This window comes from Halictus rubicundus, chromosome 9 (genome assembly GCF_050948215.1).
Source record: "Halictus rubicundus isolate RS-2024b chromosome 9, iyHalRubi1_principal, whole genome shotgun sequence".
In the NCBI taxonomy this organism is placed as follows: Eukaryota; Metazoa; Arthropoda; class Insecta; order Hymenoptera; family Halictidae; genus Halictus; species Halictus rubicundus.
Window position 1 is genome coordinate 16,821,385 of NC_135157.1, and position 19,035 is coordinate 16,840,419.

General features: G+C 48.6%; 1 protein-coding gene across 2 annotated transcripts in view; it reads left to right on the forward strand.

Annotated features, from left to right (window-relative positions):
* The first annotated feature begins 7,073 nt into the window (after nucleotides 1-7,073).
* LOC143357378 (frequenin-2) overlaps nucleotides 7,074-19,035 on the forward strand; it is a 37,599-nt gene continuing 25,637 nt past the window's right edge. For both annotated transcript variants that reach the window (XM_076793823.1, XM_076793824.1), the window contains exon 1: nucleotides 7,074-7,322. In XM_076793823.1, coding sequence (XP_076649938.1) covers nucleotides 7,259-7,322 — 64 coding nt within the window. In that variant the 5' untranslated portion in view covers nucleotides 7,074-7,258. The remainder of the gene's footprint in view (nucleotides 7,323-19,035) is intronic.

Here is a 19,035-nt window from a genome sequence, read left to right on the forward strand (position 1 = left end):
AAGCTGTCTCTCTTCCCTTTCCGACGTCGACGATCTCCTGCGACCGATCGAGCCGATTTCGCTGCTCCCCCACGTGCGAGAATCTCGACGAGTCGCCCCGATAGGGAACTCAGGAAAAAAGTATCCGATTCGCGGTGATTCGGGCCTCCTTTCTCCCGTCGTCGAATGAGAACGGATAGGAAACTATGAGAGAGACTTTGTTGCTGGTATTTTTTTTTTTTTAATAATTACGTCGATATCGAATGAGAACGGGGATAGGGAGCTTTGAGAGGGACCTTGTTGCCAGTATCTTTTATTAATTCGCCCGTCATCGAATGAAAACGGATAAGGAACTTTGAGAGAGACCTTGTTCGCCGGTGTCTTTTATTAGCTCTGACGGTGTAACGGCCGTGTCGCATGAATCGGAAACACGTTCGCAGGTTCCAGAGGCGCTTTTATAGATTATAAAGCGTTACAAGCGGCGTTACAGCGTGCAACGAGTGGCCCCGGGGCAGACACGCACAGGTACAAGTGCTCGCTTTTACCGTGAAATACGGATGGAAATGCACCGATAGGGAGAACCACCATGCTCCGGATTCAAACGGTTTGATAATATTATTAATACCGTCTGCACCGTACTGTACAGTACGTTATTCCTTAGTCGTGTTCTAGGGTAAATTTTAGTCGAACTTTCTAGGATCAGAGAAAAGTTCATGCTCGATTCCCTCTTGTGTTTCAATACGAAATCGGGCACGAATTTTTCCACTGACCCAGTAGCTGGTATTTTTATGCAAATTCGAATTTTCCATCGTAAGTACTGGAACCCTGATCCTTCAGGGACGACACCCTAAAAGCGTTCCAACAGTCGGTTACACGTGCTCGGGATAATTAGATGTAACGATGCATCCAGTTTGATTAGTCGTCCGTAATTACTAGGATCATCGCATCGAAATCCACACCATCGACCCCCATAAAGTCGCGTACAGTCGATCAGCAATCAGTTTCGACTGAATCTTTAAAGACCGACCACTGTCGCCCACGCACGACACGCGTCAACGTGTTAACAAGCGAGGCGCGCCGGCAAACAATGAAGGCTCTCACAAAGTTTCCAAGTTGCGAAGTTTCTTAATGGTTTCGCGATTCACACCTTTTCTCTTTGAACAATCTTTCCGCGTTTGTTCTACTCGTTTCTGTCATAAATGAAAAAGATGCAGGGGGCTTCTCCGGGGACAGGGCCGGCGAGGTCCGGTGTCCGCGAAGTCTATTAAACCCGTCGATAATTGGTACCATAATTTGGACGAGTCGCATTATTGGCGCGACGGAGCGGCGTGCCAAGAGTAGGCAGCAATCGCCTTTACTTCTCGGAATATCGGCCAATAGACCGGAATATCCAATAATCCGATAGCGCTCGAGTCACGGTGCCGGACAATCAGCGTTCCATCCTGCGATCGTCTGCCGCTGGTCTTCTCCTACTGTTTCGGTTTGCGTGGAAACCCTGCGTCCATGCTCTCCCTCCCTCTCCCTCTCTCTCTCTCTCTCTCTCTCTCTCTCTTATCGCATTCGACCGTGCCCCGTGTTTTCTCGCGCACCTTCCCCGTGACACCTGTTCAAGTCCAACGTGGCCGGATTTTTTCAATCGCCTCGCAACCGATTCCAATCCTCCCGAGACAAGAATTTCCGAAACGCGCAAGCCCGTTGCCGAAGCATCCGAAACGCTGGATTTCTTCTCGTCCGCCAATAATACAAGAACAATATCGTAATCGTTCATTCGAGTTTAGTTTCGAGCAATTTCTGCGGACGCGATGCATTCACGACAAAACTGAATAGACCAAATGAAAAACAGTTATAAACAATGGTGCATTATTCTCAACTCCGCAGCTGCTCCGTGTGTCGCAATTAACGCTGACAATTTCGATCGCGAATAAAATCCGCAGTCCAGTCATTTGTGTTCTTTTCAATATTGTAGGGTTCAAGTAGAATGTACGAATACTTTTTGTTCCGAGGAATTGTTGCGCGCGAAGAAATTGCAATCTTCTTAACAGCCGTGAAGAAAATCGTGCGGCAACGAGTTGAGCATTATTCGTTTCGCCAACTTCTGCACGCAGTTTCTTTCTTCGATAATTGGAATTCCTTCGTCGCCGTTAGTTTCGCGAAAGAAGAGAGCGTCTATCGTACGCTCGCGTTCGCCGCAGCGGCGAAATATTCGCAACCAGACTGCGGACGTTTATGCAAATTTAAAATTTTCCAATGAGCCGGAGTTGAATAGAATTTTTGATGGGATTTCAGTAGGAAGTATTAAGTCGTCCAACGAGTTTCCTCGTTCGCCTTCGACTCTTCTAAACTAACGAGTCCGCCGAGTAATATCCCCATTATAGCAAGCTCGGTGAGACGAAAGTTGCCTTCGAACGGTGTAACTATAATAAGTAACTATAATACTATCGGTCCTTCGGGATTTTCTGTGAGCTATCGATACAGCCGACTCGCACCAGGAAAATCGAGTTTTCCGTCGAACGCAGTGCATAACGTATGTACATATTTAATGGGCTCTGTTTGTAATCATCATCGAGGATCTGACTCAACGTTTCACGGCGAATGCGGTTAATTTCGGCGGAGTCGCGTTTTCGTACGGTGCGCGCTGCAATTCGCATAGCTGAGCAAAATTACGTTTGCTCTCGCTTATTTGCGATTACTTCTGACTTGTATCTTGTTGAGCAAACGACCGGAGTTGAACGCGCCGGAAAAACAATCAACCATTTTAGTACTACAAACATTTTACGATGCCCGAGGATTGCCGTTCTTCTCTAAGCATTTTTCATCAGATTTGTATGGAAAATCAAAATTCTCTATCGGTATTGCAACAAACTGGAGCGAACCAAAAATTGGTTTCCTCTGGTAACAGGTATAGTAGATTGAGAATAATGCAACGATAGCTCTAAACTCTGATGTTTTTATTGTTTCGGATCTCTGCTGCTCATTTGTATCATTAACCCATTTGCATCATAAGGAAATACGAAAAGAAGGATTTGATCAACTTTTTCAGCAGTCCACAGAACTTCAGAACTTCATATTTCAGAAGAAAAAAGAGAGTCAGAATTACTCCATTTCTATTTTTTGGCTAACGAATAATGATAGTGACCAGGAAAATTGAGCGTATATATACTCCAATCATGCAGATGGGTTAATATAAATTCATTTTCGAGTTTTTGCCCGGATGGGACAGCGCGTGGAAGCAACGTGCATCGTTTGATTTCACTCGAGCCACGTATGTGTTTTTTCGCTGCAGTTAGGTTCGGACGAAAGGTCGCGCGGTCGGAGAACTATACCGTAGAACCAGTGTAGACTGTGGATCGACAGATGGACTAGGATAATTTCCCTCGTTTGCTATTTTACGAGGGGAATACAGCCGGGTCGTAGGTTCGAGCGTTGCGTCGGATCGAGCCGCGTCGATATCTCGTCCGCCTTATGAATGGACTGCACGTACCGGAAACCCGACGATCGATAGGCGGGAATTTCTACGGATCCGAGAGCAGAAACGCGGCCGTATTTTTCCGAAGTTCCCGACGCGACGCGACGCGACGCTACGCGCGGCCCGGTGGTAGCGTGGGGTTGTTTGTTTTTCCCGGAGCGAAATTTCGATGCGGAACTCCGACGCGTCGAGCGACACCGGAAATCCACTGTTACTCGGACCAGCAATTACAGTCTTCGGAAAATTTCATTCGGCAAAGTAAACTCGCCGTCGGACCGTCGAATAATCCCCGTTAATCGAGCCGCGAAATTTCACTCGATTTCCCGGCCGCCATTTACTTCTGCGCGCTCGGACCGCGGACTTCCGGTTCGCAGCCTTCGACCAACTCTTTGCGCTCGAAGCTGTTTTCACTGAAAACATTTCTTTCGCCCTAGAATATTTTCATTTCTTCGTTTTGCGCGTACATCGTTGACCCAATTCTATAATTCGTAAAATGCAAACATATTCGGTCAGTTTTTGCGGCGCCTCAGATTCGAGTGGGAAAAAATTTCAAAAATTTCGCCTTTGTGGGACAGATCTATCGAAACTGTTTGGCACAGCAAAATTCGAAGAGATTCCCAGTCGGAACGACTATCATTCGAACAAAAACAATTGTAAGAGAACGAGAAACAAGAAAGTGGTCGAACAAAAATCGTTTCCTGGATTTCTTCTTAGCTGCAAAAAATCTCGCAACCCAACATTCTATTCTCACAGAAGTTCTTCTTTTTATTCTTGCTCGCAGAAGTTTCTTGGACCCGCGAGGAAGTCCGAAAAACAATTTAGTCTTCCCCAATCGGTGTCTCTGGGGAGACATCCTCGAGTTCCCCGGAGTCCGAGCGTAGTGGCAGGTGAGAGGCTTCGAAGGGCTGGAAAGGGCGTCGGGGTTCAAGGGCACGCGGAGGCCGCTTCGCTGGTCAACTTCCACCCACGCCCTTTCGAAGTGCAGGGTTGTACCTGGGCCAGGAAGCGCGGCAACGGGGAACAGAGGACGAGCGTGTCCGACACGAGCGACCCGCCGCGACCCGCTTCGCGATCGAATCGGGTCACCTAGTCACCCGACGCCTAATCGCTCGAATACGACGAAACCGCGACTTCCCCCGGCGAACACGAGAGGACGATTCCGTATCGACGCGCTCCCACGCAAACTTCCGGCTGAACGGCAGTTGATCACCGTGCGGTATCGTTTCAGTCGTTCGTATTGTTGTCTCTCTCCCCCAAAATTGGACCAAACGACTTCGTCAAATATCCTTCGGAACTTCCTAAAAAACTCAGAGATTTTTTAGAAAACCGGGACCAACATTTTCTTCTGCAGAAATCGTTTGTTCCCTCCCACTTTCCTGTTTCTCCTTCTTCTGTAATTGCCTAGCGCCCCGGTACGTGTGCGCCGAAATTTCCTCCGTAACGTCCCCCTGTGTTTAACGTGAATTTCCTTTCATTAGTCTTCTCGTTGGTATCACCCTCTTCCAGTTTCCAGAGTGATCAATTTCTCAGTTCCACCGCGAGTACCGCGTACGGTTAATCGCAGAATGACGCAACGTTGTCAACTTTCCTGGGGAGTCCAATTTTGAAAAACTAACGAAGGACATTTGATGAATTACTCGAGCGCAGAACCATCCCCTTTCGGGCACGAGCTACCGAGCGGAAGACGGAGGGAAATTCGCATTAATTACAGAGCGACGTTACGCGGCGACGAGTCCTACGGTTCTTGCGACGGAAAACGACAAAAGGATAGTTTTCGCGGGTAAGAAATTGCCGGACGGTGGAGATCGGCGGCGCGTTCGGCCTTCAAAAGAGAAACGCAAACCCGGCTATGTAAATGGTAAATGGATTGCCTTCGCGCGGTTTCATATCTCGTTATCCGACGGTGAAACGTTGCTGAATAATGCAACGAGTAACGAAGCAATTATTCCCAGGGAGATTAATGTAATAGCGATGAACCGGCGTTAGGTCTGTAGAGCTATCGGGATCCTCGAGGCCCGTGTACACCCGAGAGTCACTCGGACGTTCAACGAGAGAAACAATTCGCTCTTTCCTCCCCCGTGATTCTTTTCTGTCTGCTCTCTTCGGGGGAAAAAAGTATGAAGAGCTTTTTCCCCGGGTAAAGTTTACAGAATTGCGCGTTCCTCGAAGCTTCTTTCCTCTCGTTTTTTCTTTTTTTTTTTTTTTTCTTTATTCCCGCGAGGCCGTGTAAAAGCGTCTTTCAACCATCATCCTCCCGGAGTTTAATCGTCGATCACGTTCAACTTCGGAACAATCGGGCCGCTGCTTTAATTCTTTCACCCGTGATCCGGAGTTCCCGCTTTCCTTCGGTCCATTTATCAACGACAAACCCCCTTCCCCGCTCCCCTTCGGCCCTTCCGCGTCCGTTTTTCACCGTCCCACGTTCGCGGGATTTACTTTCTATTCGCACACGGCCACCGGCCGACGATAATCCATCCGCGCGCTTGAACATGCCCGCGTACGCGCGTCTTATGCCAATTCGCTTCCTTCCGCGATCCCATTCACCGGGAGTCCAACCGACGTTTTATCAAACAATCGGAATCGCGACGGGAAAATTTTCGCGTCGCCCATCGCACGCTCGGAAGAAATTAACGGTGGAAACGTCCAATCAAAACCGACGCGACGGGTCTCGAAAAATAAAGAACACGAAACGAATGAAACGCTGGTACCGCGGAGCTAAAGAAATTGCAAGAATTTTTTAATTGTTAAAGTAATTCGTCAACTTCACCGTGTCACGATATGCGCGTTCGGCCATTGTTCAGCGCAACGTTCAATCACTCTGCGAGAACGCAACATTTCCGTTTCCTCTTTCCTCCATTCCAGCGACAAGGAACTCCGTCTGCGAAATAAATGATAGGACAAGGGATTAGTGCGAAGAACGCGTTTGAAAAACACCTGCAGGTTCGCATGTATATTTGCGAAACACCTCACGCGCCCGTCGCCGGGGGAGCTCCCCCACGGTTCGCGTTACATAATTAACGAGCAGGATCCTGTAATACCAGCGTCGGGGCGAAACTTTCCTCGGCGCTGAATAAATGCGGCGCGTCTTGAAAGGGACGGCTCCGGGGTTTTGTTGCGAGCAGCGGCCGTGGCGGCGGTGATTCATTTAATAAATCCGGTGACATTTCGAGTCCTCGGCGACGGGTAGTTTCTCGGGGCTATCAGTCGCCAGTCAGAGTCCGGCCGACCTTTTGCGAGGCTTATAATAGCTCCGGTTCGTGCGGGGACGGGCTCCGAAATTCCGCGGATTTCGTCGCACGAGAGGGAAAACCGAGCCCCGGGAGAATCCGGAGCGAGCAATTTCATTCGCGGAGCAATCCCTCGCGGTTCCCCGCTCGAAGGAGAACCGCACTCAGCCGACGGCTTTCGAAATTTTCTAGACGGCCATCGAGGACGGACTGACGCGCCCCGAAGCTCTCGGCTATTCGATAGATTAGGCGACATCGACTGTCCCGCAGTCATCGAGAGAGAAGAGAAGCACCTTCTTTAACTTCGCTCGAGGCTTCTTCCGCCGCTGGAATCCCGCGGAGAGTTAGTCGAAAGGATTCCGAGCCTGTTCAGCCCGCGACCGCCGAGGTTTTTCAGGTTTTCGAGAGCGGTTTTCCGCGAGAGCTCCGAGCCCGCTTGAATTCCGAGAATCTTTGAACGAAGCGGAAGATGCGGGCCGAGCGGTGAGACCGTTTCCGGTGCCGAGAACAGCCGAGCACAGTCGATCCAGGAGGAGAGGGACCAGCACCGTTCGAGCACCGTCCACAGGGAACCCCTCCGAGAAACATGGGCAAGAAGAACAGCAAGCTGAAGCAGGACACCATCAATCGACTCGTGAGCAAAACCTATTGTGAGTACCGACAGCTTCGCCCCATTGTCGCCGCCGTACTTTTCCATCCAACCCTCCCCACCCACCATCCTCTTTCGCGATAGCTATTCACTATTTCCAACACGCAAAAAAGAATTTACATCGCCTCATGCTTGTCACGTCCGCGATTCCGCATTTAACCTGCTGGCCACTAAAAGCGGACGTGTCGCTTCGTAAAAATGATCTTTACGATCGTACAGGTTGCGCACTTGCACCAACAGAATCAGCGATCTCCTTCCAACAAAAGATTTTGCTCTTTGAGAAAAATATTCTGAATCAATTGCAAGATATGGAACTCGAGTAAAAAATTCTCCTCTTCTCCTCGTTAACCTTAGCACTCGAATGGCGCCACTAGAAAATTTCGACGCTATTCTTCAAAACGATGTTCACATAATTATATTAACACTAGAACTACCGAGCCCTAAACGTGACTTCGACTTATCCCTTTATAATAACAGCAAGATTGAATGTGCTCAAGTTCCATACGATTTTTATGGTAAGATGTACTCCAAAGAAGAGATATGTTAAACAATTTCTCGTGAAAGCGTCTTCATAGTTTCAGTAATCGGGAAAGAAGAAATCATCCATCAGTCATTTCGACTGGTTCGGTAGTTCTAGTGTTAAACGTCATGTGCAGAAAAGGAATGCCTTTTGGAGTTAAAACAGCTTCGAGTGTAAAAGGTTAACCCTTAGCACTCGAGTGGTGACTCTGAAGCACCACTAGAAATTGTTGTGGCGTTATTTCAAAGAAATTACAAAATATATTACAAAATATTTGTTACATTACAAAATTTTGATCAATAGATTACTAAACATTTAAATGTTATATGTGTAAATCGGATCAGTTTCGTACGAATACAATTAAAACATTCTAAGACGGAAGAAAAATTTAGTTTTAGAATGAGAATATCGCCGAGTGCAAAGGGTTAATAAGACTGGAGGTAACACGTGGTCAGAATTTTTAAAATTTTTTCACTATTTCAAGCATTTGCTCAATTGTAGTGACAGATGCATAAAATTATTGATGGTCGAGCGGACTCCGTCGCCGCAACACGTGCATTTCTGCAGCCCCCGAAATTGCGGGTCAGCGACGACAATAATATTCGGGATGAAACGAGCGTGAAAACGAAAGAAACATATCGACAGGTTTTCGAGGGCCGGCGGTGTGCAATCGATCGGCGGGGCCGGCAAAGGGCGTAAAAATACCAGCGGGGAAAAATAGAAACGAAAGGTAAACGGTCGGCGCATAGCAAATCGAGCATCGCCCGGTCGACACGCGACAGGTGCGCGATCCGTTCGAGGATCGAAAAAAGCGGGAAGCTCGTCGAGAATTTATGGAAATCGCGATAAAACGCGGCTCGGTTCGAGCGACGCTCTCCCGATGCCGCAAGCGACGACGAGCTTAACGGGAAGTCGCGAGCTTGCGGAATACGCTCCCCTACAGAGCAACGATACGCTATCTCGTCCATTTCGATCGGTTGATTTTCAATGAGCGCGGTTTACACACGGTCCTCGACTTTCCGAGGACTTTCTCGCGAGCAGGTTTCTTCCGTCTCTTTTACAGAGACGCCTCCATCTCTTCGGAGACGTTTTTCTCCACGGGAAGCTTCCCGCGAACGACTCTGCAGCTTCTGACGCGATATCGTTCCCGAAAAACTGCTACACGCAACTCGATGAAACGATCTGACGGTAGATTATGCCGAGCGCAGCACGCGAGCGAAATGCTAATCCTGCGATTTCGTGATGCCTGCGGATACTGGGCTCCCGCGCCCTTTGGCAACTAGCGAAACCGGTTCAAAAATATCGATTTTCAATGCACCGCGTCCGGAAAATGGGCAGACCCGTGTATGGCACTTTGTACGGTCACAGGATCGCTCGATGGGACAATCAGAGCACTGGATTGATGCTTCCCTCTTTACGTTGAACGTTATTAAAGACAATCTTACACACTTTATTACTCGATCGTCGATTTCTTCCTGTAGTACTACGTTAGGGATGTTACTTTGATGCTTTACCAAAGTATGAAAGTGTATCGTGTCTAATAATTTGACATATGGTCAATTAGCCCTTAGCCCTCGAATGGCTACTGTAAGGCGCCACTAAAAATTATTAAATTTGTTTGTATTTAATAAATTGCTGAACATTTCAGTACGAGTACCTTTGTACCATTTTCGTATAACATGGAAACGAAAATATAGAAGGGAAATATTCTAGGTCGGAAGAAATGTTTCGGAGTTAACCCTTAGGACTCGAATGGTGACTGTAAGGCGCCACTAAAAATTGCTGTATCATTATTCAAAATATGTTTTGCATTATTAAATTTATTTGTATTCAATAAATGACTAAACACTTCAGTGTTGTACGAGTAAATTGCATCATTTTCGTATGTATAACATGAAAACAAATATGTAGAAGGGAAATATCCTAGGTCGGAAGAAATGTTTCCTTTTGGAGGTAAAATAGCTTCGAGTGCAAAGGGTTAAAATAGCTTTGAGCGCAAAGGGTTAAATATACTGAGTGTATGGTACACCGATATCGTCCCCGGAGGGTATAGCGCGCGGCATAATGTTCTTCGGAATGGAACTCTATATACTTATCAGGCGAAGTTGCACATACTTCAGTCGAAAATGTTAGGGCAACTCGACTGTATATCTTGCTACAGTCGGGCTAAATGGTCGCGTTCCGAAAAGTAAGGAGAATAAAACGAAAATGAGACGGCGATAAATTGTTTCGTATCTCCGGCAGTGAATTTTGTAGAACAAGCTTGATACCAGATCGTTACGTTGCGCACACGGTAATCAGATTTCCCGTTGGACGGTACTGCAAAAAAAAAAATTGCGCAATATTTTCACCATGAAATTACACGGCGCATCTTTCCCCACCGGGTTCTTCCGGTCGTTCTTCAAGGTGCGTAGGTGCACGCGACCGTATTTTATTCCGCGGAATCCAGCCTTTCCGGCAAAAGAATCCTCCGAGCGGCCTGTCCACGCCACCGCGCACAGAATCGCGAACAGTTTCCGGTCTAGATACTTCGAAGCGAGCCGACTCTATCCGAGATCTGCCCGCCTATAAATAACGATTCGTATTTGCAAGATTTTCCGTTGCGTCGTGCCCTACTCCCATCGTGGAAACTCGGCTCCCCACAAAAATTGCGACGGAGAACGTATTTCGAGGCGTGTCAACAATCGTCTGACCTAATTTCGTGGTTAACCAGTTGACAAGTTGTTGAACCTGCCGAACATTGAAAGCGTGTTGTATCTATTTTGCACAATTTTTATCACGGAAATTAACTGAGTGAACAAACGAGAAATAAGGAAAGCGAGAATCAGAAAATTGCGGATTTCGGATAAGCGCACAGATTTTTAATTATCAAAGAGGAAAGCTCGAAGAGCCCGATTTAAGGGATAAAGGGAAGACAAGAGTTTCGACGATTATAGCGTGCCAAAATAATTCTAACTTTGACCCATTAATTTCTTTCGCGTAAAGTCCGCCTCTGACCGACTCGTTCCACTCGTTTATCACTTTTCCATTTTTATTCGAGCAGAACGAACTTTCCCACCGCGGGGATACTTACAGAAATAGCAGGTTCCGAAGCAGGAAACTCGTACGAATAACGCAGAGGAGTGCTATTATAAGCGGGAAGAAAGTGTCGGAAAGAGAGCAACGTGATCGATCGCCACGGAAACGATATGACGTCTCGGAGACGTGATTTTTAGGGCAACGGGTGTTAACGACGTGAGAAAAGCGAATCGATTTTCCAATCCGTCGCAGCGTTCCACGATCTGGAATCCTAATCGCGGCATTAAGTAGAATCGGACGTCAAGCGGCACGCGGGTTCGTTTTGTTTCTCGTAAAGGTGGAAAACGGCTTTCGTTTCTAGCGTTTCCTCGACGCGTACAAAGTTGTTTAGGTCGCGTTACGATATGATTTACGTGCCGCGTAATCTACTTTCTCCCGAGGCTGCACGCCCGTTTTCCTGCCGCTCGAAACGGCGCTATTAAAAACTTAAACGACCTTTAACTAGATCCTCTAACGCCGGTTACGTGTTCGAAAGCCGTTTTAAGGTCCGCCGAGCGTTTTATTAACAATTTGCCGGCGACCTTTGCGTACGCAACAGCCTAACGGCCCCGCTGCCAGGGAAACAATCTCTGGCCGAACCGTTTTCCGTTTCGCCGTCCCGGATTCCGCGTTCCGCGCCGCTTCCAGTTCGAGCAGAGCCTCGCCGTATAGATTTTTCGTGGGTCAAGATGTCTCGAGTTCGGTTATCAGCTTCTCGACGTGTCGGCTGCTCCTCGAGATGATCGATACCCCCTCTTCGACCGCGTGCCGCGCGCTCCTCGGGAACTCTCTTGCATGCCACGGAACCGGAAGTCCCGCGAAAGCGGCTAGAATACACAAGACCGACGCGAACGCGTCGCGAAAACACGAGATCGCTCCGAGACGTTCAACCCTCAAACACCCTGCTTAAATATACATGTTCCCCGACGAGAAAATTCTCGCAAACAGCCCGGTGTGTGCGCTCTCGAACCCCCTATCGATAGCGCTTCCAAGGAGCTCGCGCGTCTCAGGAATAATTCGACAAACGCTGCTAACGATCAGAGTATTTAAGCACGTCAACGTGTTCTGTTCAGGTTATTAACCCCTTAACGTACAGTTTTTTTGAAAAAAAAATCAATTTTTGGCGGAGAATTTTGGTATACTGCGCTTTTGTTCCACGGAAAAAGGCTATATTTTATTCTTGAATAAATAAGTGTTATAGCTTACAATCCCATTTTTTCCTTACAATCCCAGATTTTCTTTCTTTGCTTTCACATTGTTGTTTTCAATTCTCGACCATATTCGGGTGTGAAAAATGATAGCAGCATAAAATACAACGCAGCTCGAATTATCCCGAGTGCGCACAGTTTGGCCTGTTCAGCGCGCTCGAATTAACTCGAGCGTACAAGTTAAGGGGTTGAAATCGTCGAAGAAGGAAACGAGTCTACTAGTTTCGTGCAATTGACGCAATCTTCTGATCGGTAGCGGTAGGCGGTGAACGCTGGTTAGAACAGGCTCCGTCCGAAGCAGCACGCTACAAAAATTTGCCCGCAACGTCGAATCATGCGCGGATAGATTGCGGAAAGTTTTTTCGCTCCGGGTCGTTTAGCTCGCCCGTGATCAATTCCTAAAGACAGCCTGTGTGCCGTTAAAGGGCAGAAAAACCAGGCTCGTTTCGGTGGAGACTAGTGCGATAACCCAGCGTCGCGACGCCACGCCACCTCGAGAGACGCCTGGCGCGGGACCGGTATTACAGGGCGGTGATAATTCCAGCCGCGTGGCCGCCTCTTTTACTGGCCTATCCGTATCACGCTAGCGGACCGTCTACTCAACCGAACGAATAATTTATACTCGCCGGCGCGCAGCATGTACGCGGGACAGCTGCCGCCGCCCGCGTAATTCCGAGGAACTTTCGACTCGTAGTTTACGATAGCAATTTGCCCCCTTAAAAGCCGGGTCCGACGGTGTATCGTGTCACACCTACGTTTCCCACCCAGTAATTTGCGTGACGTCGCTTCGCGTCGCGTTCGACGTCGCCGGAAGTGCCTTTCAGGATCGAAATCGAACGAGAGCCTCGATTCTCGAAGCGCCACCTGCCCTCTACACCTTTCCCCGACAACCGGCCAACAAATTTTAACTCAACATTTAACGAGTTAACTTGGAATCGCTCCGACGGGCGAATCGAAACAATTTTTCTCCTCGTTAAGAGACAACTTAGTTCAAGTCGGCATAACTCTGGCAAAAATGATCGTATCGGTAGCATTCAGACAAGGTTCTAAAGCTTGGAATCTGTACTTTAGGATGCCTCTTCAAGATTGCAGCTGCATCGCTTTCCAGGAAAGTTGGAACGTTTTGACCAAGTGCGTAGCACGGGCATTTTTCAAAACTGTGTTCAACTTTGCAACGTTGCCTGGCGCGAACGAAATTTTTCGGAAGAATTATATTTATCCCAGTCGATAGTGGTCGCTTTCCCGTATAAAATCAGCGTTCATTCATTATCGAGCGATTTTTTTTCACCGAGATATTCAACTTCACCCTCTGACTTCGATCGCTTCTGGCAAGCGAAGGGATCGGAAACGCTTCTGGGAACGAAGCGGAAAGCTCAGACTTTTCTCTTGAACGTTTCACATTTTCGATTGCGGTGCCTGGCGAAACCTGAAAATGCTAAAGACAAAGCGAATAGTCGATTCGCTTTTGTGGGAGGGCGCATTTAATTAAAAACAATTGCGCGTCGGGGGATTGTCGAGGTTGGGGAAAAATTCATTTCCACGGCTATGGATCACCGCGCGTTGCCTCGCGACAGGCCAGCATCGAATTCTGCGCCAAGTATTCCTGCTCGGCCCCGGGAACGTTTGTAACATGCCCCCCTTTCCCCCGGGAACAAGTTGCCCCGAACAACGTACGCTGCAGATCCGTGGAACGTGTTAACTCGCTTCTCAGCCAAGTTTCAGCTATTCCTCAAATTTAACTTGCCCGCTGCAACGTCGTCGCTCGGCTCGGCTCGGCTCGGCGCGGCGCGGCCCTGTTCTTACGCGGGCCGACGCGAACGCGTTGCCCTCGTTGTAATCTCTTGAACCGAGACACTCGCGAAGCGAGTGATTCGCTTACCGTCACACGCTCGTCTATCCGGACGCGCGAACACCATCTCGGAAATTCGCGAACGAAAATCAGGCGAAACTTGGCTTTCCTCGAGCAGGTCGACGCGTTACTCCCCTAACTCGCAACTAGGAAGAAACGCACGCGGAACTTTCCCAGCCGATCGTGTCGAACGTGGTCCCGAGCGGATAAACTAATGCGATCGGTTAGGTCGCTCGTAAAAAGTTCCGACATATTTATCGGCGAACTTCGGAGAAGCAAGAAAAGATAGCGATGTAACTGCGCTGAAACATGCTAATTAATAGACGGACGATCGTTCTATGGACTCCCCCGAGTACGACGGTATACGTTTTTATAACGTTACGAACGTTTAAACATATTTAACACTAGATTTGCGAGACTCGAGATTTCTAAGTTTACAATTATTAAGAGAGCAAGGACGCACTTGTGAAGAATTGTTCAATAGATTCGTTTCTTTGCGCACATATTACAATAAAAATGGCTGATCAATCTAAGTAACTACAATTTTCTTATTTTTACAACGCAATGTGAAATAGTCACTTTTAGTGTTCCGTAAACCTAGTGTTAAATAATTTTTGAAACGAGGCGAGCGCCATTAGCTCGCTGATGGCTTTTCCGACTTTTCGAATTTTCTGTGCTCCAACCGACGAAGCTACGGAAATATTTTTTGCACGGAGAGATTCCGTAGACTCTTCTGAGTACGACGAGTAATTTTTTGATAGCGTTATAGGCGGCTGAGCGCGTTCGAGCAGCGTCTCCAGCGAGCGGAGCGCCGTTATCGATATATTTGCGCTCGATGCGTCGAAGCTCGACAGAAAAGATACAGTCTCCTAAGAAAAAGTGTCTTGACGAGAAAATCGTGGGCATCGTTCGGCGATCGGCTCCGTGTCTCGTTCCCCTTTTGACAAACCGCGCATAAGTAATCCTTCCGCCTCGTCACTTCGGCGCGGCGGCTCTCGACTTTCATAACCTTCGATAAATTTGCGCATGGTTTTCGAGGGAGCACGCAGTCACTGGGACAAGGACGCCCCGGTTTTCGAGAAGCCTTTCGGAAAGAGGGCCGCCACTCCGTTCTTCTCGTCAACGTTTCCATCCCTTTCTTTCGTTTCCCCCTCCATCCTGCCAATCGACGAATCGCCGCGTCGAGGGCGCACTCGATAGACCGAATGTACCCGGGAGAAATTATGCTTCCTAGCACGCGTGCACGATCCGGCCGAGCACCGTGTAATCCAATCGCTTTTGTTCACGATTATTGCTCCGCGATGTTAATGTCGGCCGGCCCCGTAAATTCGCGTTCTAATTCAAGACCGAACCCAGAACTATTCATTTACCGGAAAGCTTACTTAACCCTGTATCGGTTAACCCTGAATAATTTAATATCTCCCCTGGAATATCAAGTTCTGCGAATGAAGCACCACGGGCGAAATATGTTTAATTGCATTCGAATACGTTCCCGTTGGAATTGGCGACGATTGGTTTCACGATTTCCTGGAACCCGATTTTGTTGGCTAAAAATTCAACTTGTTTAATACATCGAAGTATTTTCTCGTCCCCGGTCTCCTAGAACAAAAGAAAATGAAACCGCACGCTGTCCCAGCGAGACACAAAAACTCCCGCCCCGGTATCAAATGACGAAGGACCATGCCTAATTAACCGGACGCTGTATAGGAACTGATATAGCAACTTACCAGATAATGACGTTACTTGGAAACTTATTACCTAGCCTAATCTCCTCAATTTCCTTCCCAATCTGCCTCCGCAAGGTTTCTTCCCACCTTCCAGCGAGATCCAGCGCTAACCGGCGACAACGAAGGACGCTCGAGCCCGGTATTCGGTTTCGTCCTCGCGGTTTCCATTCGCGGAGTGCAGCCACTCGGTTGCAGAGGCGACAATGCAGCGAGCACGTCTAGAACATCACGGCGGCCCGGTGCCCACAATTTCCTCGTAACGACTCTCGCGCGAGTACTCCGCCGCGGACAAAAGCGTTCGGATGGCTGCCGGTCTACCGTCGGATTACCATGAAACTTGCGATCCCTCTCTGATGCAATCCCGTCGTCACGGTGCAGCGTTTCGCCTTGAACGGCCGCGCACAGTGTAGAGAAAGGATCGCGGCGATGCTAATCGCTCTTTCCTAACCGGACATCGATTCACCTCGGTGCGCCCGTCGCGGCGAATCAATCACTTTTCGACGTTGATGGCACAAATTTCGGTGGAAATGAAATATGTGGCACCGTGCGACGCATAATTAGGGGGAGTTTAAGTCATCGCTTTGTCGCTTCTCGTTTGAGAAAAACTGTAGTTTGGGAATTTTTATCTCGGGAGTCGTTTATTTTACTCCGGGAAGCTTGGTCTGCTACAGTAATTCCGTCTTTTAGGAATTTATAAACAATTATTTGAGCAGCCCGAGAATTCTTTTTCATTCCGATCCGGAAGCGTTTCTCTATAGTAAGGATTTTTCTGTCGTGGAGAAATCGTGGGGAACCTTATCTAAAAATGGAAAACGATCGGATTTCCTAAGAACGGACGCGTCCCGGCTTTGAGAGCCGCGTCGGTAATCGACATAATTCAGTCGGAGGTACGGGGAACTTTGCTCCGAAAGTTCCCGGCGCCGGAGAAGGAAGCGGAGGCAACGAAATTTATCGGAACAGGGGGGGGGGGGGAAAGCTGGCCGGTCAGAAGTTTTTCCCGATGGCAGCATTGTTCCGGGAAAAACGCGGCGAAGAAAAGGTTCGATCGATGCGATTCTCGTTCCCCGTGACGGATGAAATCGCGTCCGAATAACAGCGGATGCAATTTCGAAAGCTGCCCGGTCGGAGAACTGGTTTTTGCGCGCGGCTCGAGGGTCGAAAGTTGGTTCCCGCCCACGTTATTATAATAGTTCCCCCGGAAAAATATAATCCGGCAGCTGACGCGGTTATCAAAACTTATCGTCGAAATAACGGCGAGTAACGGTGAAACAATTTCGGGATCGGCCGCGCGCGTTCGTATCCCCCGTCGAGATTAAAGTAACTCCGGCAGCCCGATAGCCCCGATGGCTGCCATTAATCTCGCGATCGGTTCGAACCGGCCCGAAATCTCGACCCGTAAAGCTGCCGGGACGCTGATAAAAAAAAAGTTGCAAGTCGAATCGATAGGGTCCGACGCGATTTTCCCCGTTTCTTTATCGTTGTTCGCACAGCGTCGCTCCGTCGAGGCTAGCACAATTTCCCATGGCGATATTTTTCTGGGCCAACGGGATCGATTTTTACAGCGTCCTCGTTAAAGAGGCAACGCCGTCTTTTCGAGGATAAAGGCTATCGCGAAACGATGCTCGTGTCTCGAATTCCAACGGTCCACGTTGGCCCAACGGTCTCGAAAACTTCTCTCTCTCGGACACTCCTGTTTCCATACCCTAATTCCTGCCTTTACTCTAAGCCTCGCCCTTTTTGTTTCTTCCAGCACCAAACATCCTGGAGTACGCACGTCCGAATCAAGTGTCCACTTTACGTACTTCAGCTGAACCCTTTCTACTTCTGTTCTCTCCTTGAAGCCCCATAGCTCTACCCCGTATAGATTTAAAATCGCTTTCAAATTTCCTTTCGCCGATTCCCCATGCTTGATTTAGGACTACGTTCGCTCTCTTCGTCCTTTCCTTCGCGTGATCTTTCCGTTGCTTTCAAACTGTATCCCTAAATAACGGAATTCCTTGACTTCCTCGGACACTCTTGTTTCCCCCTATTATTCTCCGTCCGGACGACAAAGGTTTCCCGAGGCGTTCAGAGTCGTCCACCATCAATTTCTATAGGAACGGCCGCGACGATAACGCCGCGTCCCGCGACACAGTCGTCGCTCGTTTACCGCCGGTTAATTTTTCCAGGGATAAACGACGCGTTTCAAACGAGCCGTAAACAGAGGTTGGCTTTTGCAAAGCGTCGCGTCGCTTCTGTCTCCAGCGTCTCCTAGCAAAGCTGGATCGCGAGAGGCATTGTTCCGCGCAATAAGAAGCTCCCGGGCATCGTAGTTGACTCGCGAACGTCCAGAGGGGCACGCAAAACGAGAACACCGGCTCGCATTTTTCGCTACAAACAACGATCACCGAGACACTGCGCCGGAAATCTTCCTCGTCCCTTTCGCTCGAGCCAGGTTCCACAAGCTTTGCGCTCCGGAAAGAATGGAAAACTAATTTTAACCCAGTGTCTGATTCTTTATGGACTCTAACGTCCGCTTCGAGCTCGGGAATACTCGACGCAAAAATAGAGAAAAGGATTGCATGCGTGCCGTATTACTAATTTTGGTAGAATACATTGTAACACATTTAAAATTGTTACACGTTTAATCCGCAACCGTCAGGATTCCCTGCGGAAGGAAACTGTTTCTCTCGGAGCGAACGGAAGAAGTTGCCCGGGCTGCGGAGGTTCGGTTTCGGTAATTCTCCGGGTAAATATTTTCTGTTTGGTTACACGTGCGAACGGTGTTCCGTGACGCCACGGTTCCCTCGCCCGCGGAAACGCGAGCAAATAACGCCTGTGTTCCGCTGTGTGTCGGTCGTTCAGACTCGGCAAAAATTTGCTCGACGCGTTCCTCCAAGGAAATTCTCCTCCCCGGCCGAGGGGAAAATCGGTTCTCCGCACCCCCTTTGGCGTTATTACACACCGGATATTCGAATCGCCGGCACGGAAAAGTTTCACGTTCAAATTTATATTTACCGCGCGGCCACGGTGTATCTTAATAACTCGGCACGGCCGAGTTTTTGTTTACGTGTTTTCCGGTGCGACGCTTTCCGCGCAATTTCGCCGCGAGTTTATATTAACAGCGAACGCGCCCGCCGGCATTTTTATGGGGCTCGAGTGATGGGAGTGGAGGCTGCTTTCCATGGAGATGTCGTTAAAAGAACTTACCCCTGACGAACAGTCGCCTTGTCTCGGTTCGAGTGCTAGTGGTACGAGTCGAGCATTTTCGCGGCCGGACGAATCGCGGAATTTCAGTGTATTAGATGATTCGTGTTAGGGCGGGAGTCTTTCCAGCCGAAAAGCTGGGCGTTATGGGTATCTGCGAAATGTCC